This window comes from Rhagoletis zephyria, unplaced genomic scaffold, assembly GCF_001687245.7.
Source record: "Rhagoletis zephyria isolate East Lansing unplaced genomic scaffold, Rhagoletis_zephyria_1.1 Rzeph_scaffold_00191, whole genome shotgun sequence".
Classification (NCBI taxonomy): domain Eukaryota; kingdom Metazoa; phylum Arthropoda; class Insecta; order Diptera; family Tephritidae; genus Rhagoletis; species Rhagoletis zephyria.
This window is the reverse complement of record NW_016157275.1, coordinates 375,303-383,443: the sequence shown is the minus strand read 5'-3', so window position 1 is coordinate 383,443 and position 8,141 is coordinate 375,303. Positions and strand designations below refer to the sequence as shown.

Below are 8,141 nucleotides of genomic sequence, written 5' to 3'. Positions count from 1 at the left end.
GTAATACATGTGAAAATGTCCCGGAAACCGCTGAACATGTACTTTTCGAGTGCCCTTCGTTTTCATTAGAAAGAGAGAGATTAAATACTTTGACTAAAGAGGGCCTGAGTACGGAAAATATCATTGAGCACATGTTGAATGATAAAAAAGTATGGGGCACATTAAAGAATATAAGCAGAGAAATAATGACAAAGCTAAGGATCAGAGAGCAACGCCGCCGCTTAAAAAGAGGAAATAGTTGAAGTTACTTGTGTTCAAAATTTCTTCTTTTATCTTATTTTTTGCATTTCTTTGCAGGTAAACCCTGTGAACACCAAAACGCTCCTGAACCCCTAATCACATTAGTGGATGGGGAATTATGGAAAGGGCGGTATGACGTGGGGCATGTTTATGCTACGGCCTCACCCCGATGTAATACGCGAGTGGTTCCGGGGAGGTGGCTTTTGGAGAGTTTCGCACGGGCCACTTGATGGATAGTTTCCCTATCCCAACGTCCGTTAAAAAAAAAAAAAACCACCCGACTTTGCTTCCGCGGAACACCCGACCTATATCAACTTTTCTAAACCTGATTGGAAAGGCTTCGCGGAATTTACTGAGAGCACCTTCGCTGTGCTCCCCACACCAACCGCCGTCCACCTTGGTGGTTCCGCAGGGTTGTCACTGCTGCTGCAGCTCGCTTCGTACCGGCAGGATGCATTACGGAACCCCGTCCAAACTTCCCCGCTGAGCGGCTGTTCTAGCCGATGAGCGTGACAATCTTCGTCAGGCCGATCCCGGAAATCCCCGTATCAGGGATCTCAACGCGGAGCTTCGGGAGCTTGTGAACGTACATAAGCGGAAAAAGTGGGAAGAGCGTCTGAAGGTTGTAACTTCGCCTCTGGTGAGAGTAAGCTTTGGTCAACCGTGAGGCCACTGTCCAATACGACGAAGCACGACGACAGGGTCGAAATTTCTTTCGGCGACCGTGCTTCGTCGGACCCGGAGCGATGCGCGAGCTATTTTAGCCGGCAGTTCATACTGCAACCTCCGGCGGACTAAGCCAAGCATCGAGTGACCAGAAGGCTCAAATTGCCAACAACTTTTGCCCCTCCTGCTTTCACTAGCGGTGAAGTTCAGGTAGCCATCGGGAAGGCGAAAGCCTCCAAAGCCATGGGGTCCGACGGAATATGCATGTTGATGCTGAAAAATATGGGGCCTGCGGGAGTAGCGTACCTAACGGAGGTCCTCAATCTGTCAATGGCCACTCTCATCATCCCAGGCATCTGGAAGATGGGGAGAGTGGTTCCACTGCTCAAACTGGGAAAACCAGCCAACAAAGGATAATCTTATCTTCCGATAACACTCCTTTCCCCGGTAGCGAAGACACTAGAGGCCTTGCTACTCCTGCATTTCACGAACCACCTGAACCCAGCGAAGCATCAGCATGGTTTCCGTAAATCTCACAGTACAACAACAGCACTTAACGCCATAAACATGCAGATAACACGTGGCCTAAACCGCAACCGTCCCTGTGAGAGAACAATTCTAGTAGCGTTGGACCTGTCAAAGGCGTTTGACATCGTCAGCCCCTCCACGCTGCTAGAAGACATAAAGGCCTCCTCTCTCCCACAGAGGCTCAAACGGTGGTCGGCGAATTATCTAAGTGGTCGACACTCGTCAGTAATGTTTAATGACAAATCGAGTAAACCTAGAAAAATAAAACAGGGGGTTCCACAAGGTGGTGTCATTTCCCTATTATAGTTTAACTACTACATTACAAAGCTCCCTCAACCACCAGAGGGAGTCTCGATTGTCTCCTATGCTGACGATTGTTCGATAATGGCATCTGGGAATGGAATTGATGACTTGTGTTTGAAAGTAAACGGGTATCTCTCCGAGCTTTCTCGCTTCTTCACTGCTAGGCACCTAACCCTCTCCTCTACAAAATCCTCTGTGACCTTGTTCACCACCTGGACAAAGCAGGTCAGACTACCGCTAGGAATTTACGTCGATGATACACCAATTCTGACGGTGAATAACCACAAAATACTCGGAGTAACCTTCGACAGTGTTCTATCCTTCACAGCGCACACAACCGCTATTGTCGGCAAAGTACACAGCCGCAACAAGGTCCTCAAGTCGCTAGCCGAGAGTACTTGGAGCAAAGACAAAGAAACGTTGCTGACAAGGCAATAGGCTACAATAGCTCAAATTCGCACTGGCTACTGCAGCAGGTTAAACTCATACCTGAGCATATTAGACGCAGATGTGCCAGATGAGTGTCCGGCATGCGGAGAGATACCCCACGACTCGAAACATCTCTTCCTATGCTCGGAAAATCCGACAACTCTAACGCCTTTGTGGCGTTTGTGTAGGTTAGGTGTGGGCCGACCCCATTGAGGCTGCACGCTTCTTAGGGCTTCCGTTAGTGGAGCTTGACGGCAACGCTACTAAGATTTCAACCAATCTGGGCGGCGTTGGTGTAGCCGCTACAACATCAACAACAACAACAATGTCCTTTTTCCGTTTTGAATAAAGTTTCGTAAAGTTTCCCCTCCAACCAGTTGTCTGCTTGGCGTATAAGCTTATTTCTATTAAAAACGAGCTCGGCTACTTGTAGCAAGCACTTGGGGGACACCGGACGCGATCCAGCCACCACCCCTGCATAATTATCAAGCTAACATTGTAACCCAACTTCAATTTTAATATAATAAATAAACCGCCAACACCATACATTTATATCAAGTATATTAAAGCCTGGCCTTTTATTTTTTCTCGTTTTTCAAATAAAAACACTGGTGATTTATTGGAGTTTCAAAACCAAATAAACGCCACGGGTTTTCAGGTTCTATACATAAAATAAGCTAAACGTGTTCGAGGAATTTTTTTTTCTTTTTTTTCTTCGGAGGTATAATCTGTCAAAGTTTGCATTTCTGCGTGATTCGAACTAATCATGTACTTTTTAAATCGTTATATCTCGGGTTTTACTCATCATAGGGACTTCATCTTAACGTCGTTTTAAAGCTTAGGTAACGGGCTTAACACTTCTTTATATAAGCTAGTCAAGATTGTCGTTAAGCTAACTTTTCTATTAACAGTTGGACTTTTTGAAGTTGATTTGCATAGTGAATACCAGTATATTAGGGATTTGAAATTACACTATTGTAATCCTTGTTTAATTTTTTATAAAATACGTGGTTAAAAAATTGCATTTTTCAAGAAATATTTTTAAAATATCTTTCTTTATGGCGAGATGGTTTATTGTAATTTGTATTCGAAAACTTATATTGAAATATATTTAGTAAGGTGTTAAACATCGGGATTTTGCAAAAAGTAAAATTTAATTGAGGATTCTGACAGAATACCTATCCAGATATAACATTTGTACGGCAAGACTTTTATTTAAGGCGACAAATCCCTGGAAATGGGCCTGGAAATTGTTGGACTAATGTTAGCAAAGCGCAGATTTCATTGCGGATTTCGGCTAGAATATCGTTTCGTTAACAACATTTGTTCCACAACTTTTTCAATCAAATAATATTATAGAAATGGGCGTGGCTATATTAAAACTGAAATTCAAAAATTTTGACTTTATTGTAAATTTCGCCAGAATATCTATATGCATTGAAAAAGTTGTGGAACAAATATTGTTAACGAAGCGATATTTTTCCGAAATCCGCAATAAAATCTGCGTTTTGCTAACTTTAGTCCTGCAATGACCACGCCCATTTCTAGGGGTTTGTTGCCTTAAAGAAAAATCTCGCCATACAAATAATATATCTGGATAGGTATTCTATTGGAATCCACAATAAAATTTTACTTTGAAGCAAAGACCCGATGTTTAACACCTTACTAAAGAACTTTCTAGAAAATTTATAAAAATTGAAAAAATTTAAAAACAAATTGTAGCCAATTCAGTTTCAGAAGAAGACGAGCTCGAGTCAGAATCTGTTTGCATATTTTAAGCTACAAATTTAAAACATATTTAGTTAGTGTGCTTATAAAATACAACATTCACATTCAAAGCTACATATATCATATCCAAGGTAGTTTGTACCTTTTCAAAATTTTTAGAACTTACATTGCACCGTAGCAGTAGCCGTCTTAAGTTTGACATACTGCCAGCCGATTTCTCAGTGGATGTTTAATTATAATCAAAACATTGGGCCTCATGCATAAAAAGTGAGCTTAAGCTCCGACTCGATTTTCAGTACAAATTCTTGAGCTTGAGCTCACCCTTTCAGTGCAAAAATTGAGTCTGAGCTTAAGCTCACTTTTTATGCATAAGGCCCATTATCTCTTATTGTCATCTTCTCAGTGTACTTAATATATGATTAACTCACCACCACCTTTCATAAGATTTATTAATGACGAAACCAGCCTTTCCTGTAAATTCAGTAAAACCTGCAAATCGTGAAGTTGGGTTGGGTTGAATCCAAACAGTTTGTTATTTTGTGAAATCCTAGGAAATGAAACAATTGCAAGCTGACACCTTTTTTAGTAATGGTTTCAATCTGCTGACACGTATGCGTTGTCAAAAACCATTGTTTTGAACATGTAAACCTCAAGCAAATGTCAATTACACCAATTTACAAAAGTATTTATCAGTACAAAATTAGTAGAAACTCAAAAAATCAGTAGATTTTGCGTACTGATTTCTGGCTCTTAAAAATCAGTACAATAGAAAAAAATCAGCACATGTACTGATTAAATCAGCGCATCTGGCCACCCTAAGTGGATGTCGAGTGATAAGTGAAGTTTTTTGTTAGTTTATATGTAACTACAATATAAGTGTCTGTCCAGTAGCAAAATGTACATATATAAGTATGCAATACTTTTATATATTTATGTCTAATTGTTGTGCTTTTATGTTTTGTGTTTTTCAGTAAATATCAGACTCCCTGATGAAGGCGTGAAGGACGCCGAAACGCGTAGGAGGGAGAAGGAAAAATAAATTTTGCCTTTTGATTTTACCGGCCGAAAAGTTCCGCATACAACCCAATAGGAAGATTGAATAACTGGCCCTAGAAAAGTATCAACTATTCTTAATATATATATTTTTTTTAATAAAACATTTGCAAAATTTTGTCTATTGACACCCGGAATTAGTTTGTTTGCTCTCCTGAAAAGTTATTAAAAAACACATAACTGTTTTTGTTGGCGCAGCGACGGTATATTCCTTTGGTTTATTTATAAAAATAAGCTATCCTGGATTTCTTCTTCTTATGTAATACGTTATATCAATATGGCTTTGCTGCGTCCTTTGAACGCTTATGTTGCACCTTTAAACGTTTGGATCCGATATGGAAACCATGCATGGCTTGAATGGCTGCACTGGCCGAATGGGGATTATCGTAGGAGACGAAACCAAAGCATTTAGACAGATTGGTTTGTTTGTCGATGAAAACTTTGGCGGAAAGCACATTACCGAATGGTAGAAATGTGGATGCGAGATCAGTGTCGGTGAATTCTTGGGGTAGATGATAGATGAAAAGATTGCTGCCTTCTGGTCCTGAAAAACGTAATGGTTTAAATTAATAGAAACATGTAAATAATTGTTTTAAAAGTTGCATAATAATGTAGTAAAACTTAAATAATTTTAGAGTTACTAAGCAGAGTAGAAGGAACTGCAATAGTTATTATCTTATAAGATAGAACTTATGATTATCATTATCAATTTTTACACATCATAGGACCACCAGTCCTTTTTGTGGACTATTAAGTTTTGCAGCAAATAAGCGTTGTACGAGTAGTGTTAAGTCTACAAGGCACCCTAAATGAATTGCAGGGACTGATACATATATGTTAAATATTATTATAATCTTTAAGGCGTAAGAAAAACAGTTGTTTTACGAATGGACTAGGTGTTTTGGTTAGGTTAGGTTAGGAGGCAACCCCGTGTATGCGAGGCTCACTTAGACAGTTATTAGATTGTCCTTTGTGATACCACAATCTTAACCGGCACCCAATACTTAATCGATAAATCGCCCTGAGCCGATTATATATTTACTAATTCGGCTAATCTCAATGCCCCAGAGCTCCTCGGCGCTATTGAGGATGTGAGAGCCAAGGTACTTCAACCTTAGCCTCGAAAACGCTAGTCACCCAAGAAGGTGGTGTTGAGGTGATTCCACCTCGTTATCTTCCATGCAACCTCGACAAGCGGGGTTCGCTAGTATTCTCAGCCCTACTGCGTGCATATTTACCAATTGGACAGAGACCCGTGAGTGTGTCCACCCTCGCCCAGCAGGACATTGCGATCGCGCATGTCCTGGTGTTTGCCCAGTGCTCGCTGAGCTGACATGTAGGTGTTTTGAAGAAGGTTTTTAGAAATATTGGATGCTGATTACGTATTTATTATTTTAATTAAAAAAATGTGTCTAAGTAAAAGCATATTTGTTGAATAAATGAAAAAATAGGAACAAAGATCAAATGAATAAATAAGACAAGAATTCTATTTTTTTTTTTAATATATTTGTATGTGTAACCTTTATCTGGATTAGAATTTTTCTCGATATTTGTAGTAAGATTTAGTATTTTATTGTTGTATGTATCAAATAAAACACGTCTTTGAGATAAAATTTTCGAGTGACGAAAGCTGAACTAAAAACACAAAATTCATGACATCAATTTCGTGACAAAAATTATACAATTTTTATACCCGAGGGCACTTGTGCACAAGGGTATATTAATTTTGTTCACAAAACGGTTGTTTGTAACAGCCAAAACGAATCGAGATAGATATAGACAAATGTATACATAAATGATCAGAATGAAAAGAGAAATCGATTAAGCCATGTCTGTCTGTCCGTCTGTCCGTCCGTCCGTGTACACGATAACTCGAGCAAAAATTGAGATATCTAAACGAAATTTGGTATGTAGGTTTCCATTTATCCAAGGTAGGTTGGTATTAATTACCAGGAAGGTAGGTTGGAATTAATGCATGTGTACATTTATATATATGATAAAAAAAATCCCTAAAATAAAAAGTTTGGGTTTTCCAAGGTATGTACGAAGTGATAGAACAGCTGCATTCGTCAACTTTTATTTAATCGTAGTAACGCTAGCTCGGTTCACCAAACATCCTATCCACGATATCATAGCATTCACACTCAATGCATGCGCGCGGGAGTGCGCGAGTGACGAAAGCAGCCACAGTAGCATGCTGAAATAACTCGCTTATCACAGCGCACGGCAGTGCGCGCGAGTGACGAAAGCAGCCACAGTAGCATGCTGAAATGACTCGGTTATACAGTGGTGGAAGAAATAATAGAAACTTTTTACTTTGACCAGTTTTGGCTATATTACTTTGTTTATTCGATGTTTAATATTTTTGTATAAAAGTCTAGCGCAATATATAACACACACCATATAAATCCACATTTCAAAGTTTGTACAAAAATTATAAAAATTCAACAAATTTTATCAGAATCCCCCGAAAATTTAAAACTTTTCAATCAGATTTTTTTGAAAGATTTTGGATATGCAGTTTTATAGCCCATTAAATTTTTTAAAACTGCAAACCGCAAGACGCTAGAAAATCGCGTTGATTTTTAATAATTTATTTGGCTGGCGGTGTTGTGCATTTTCTTCCATATAAAGTATGCTCGACCATGCCCATTCCCCGATTGCCACCTAAACCGAAATTCCCTGCAAATCGGGCAATTTCCCGCGAGTTGACAAGTTGAAGGATGCAGCTGTGCTAATCACTTCGTACATGTCTTGGAAACCCCAATTTGTGTGTATTTTAGAGCTTTTTTCATTTACATGCCGAAATTGTAACATTTTTCCCCATTTTAATTGCAGGTATGTACACAGTATTTAACTATGCTACATGGGTTTATCACCCGCACCTATCTGGGAAGACGCGTACAATATTACCTACAGCTGTACATAAATATGTATGCATGAATGCATTTACCCTGCAGTGAAACCCCAAACTAGTCAGGAAAAATTCTAGTTTACAACTAGAATTTCCTGACAGAAACCGAACTAGTTCGAAAATGATCAGACTTGTGACAAGTACAAAACGATTTAGTCATGCCATGTTTTATTTGACTTCGACAGTTTAATACAATAAAGTATACAAAATATTATAACTTTTATTTGGGTATATTTTGTAAACCAATAAATCGTAAATCGTAATTGTAAATAAAAAAAAA

The 8,141-nt window shown here is 39.1% G+C and overlaps 1 protein-coding gene and 1 long non-coding RNA gene across 11 annotated transcripts in view; one reads left to right on the top strand and one right to left on the bottom strand.

Annotated features, from left to right (window-relative positions):
* The window catches only part of LOC108358005 (uncharacterized), a 14,973-nt gene extending 7,165 nt beyond the window's left edge, over window positions 1–7,808 (top strand). The window contains exon 3 of the long non-coding RNA XR_001846691.1: window positions 7,798–7,808. This is a non-coding gene — a long non-coding RNA (uncharacterized LOC108358005). The remainder of the gene's footprint in view (window positions 1–7,797) is intronic.
* The window catches only part of LOC108358004 (CUGBP Elav-like family member 2), a 364,101-nt gene continuing 361,096 nt past the window's right edge, over window positions 5,137–8,141 (bottom strand). For all 10 annotated transcript variants that reach the window (XM_017609112.1, XM_017609110.1, XM_017609115.1 and 7 more), the window contains one exon: window positions 5,137–5,491. In XM_017609112.1, coding sequence (XP_017464601.1) covers window positions 5,220–5,491 — 272 coding nt within the window. In that variant the 3' untranslated portion in view covers window positions 5,137–5,219. The remainder of the gene's footprint in view (window positions 5,492–8,141) is intronic.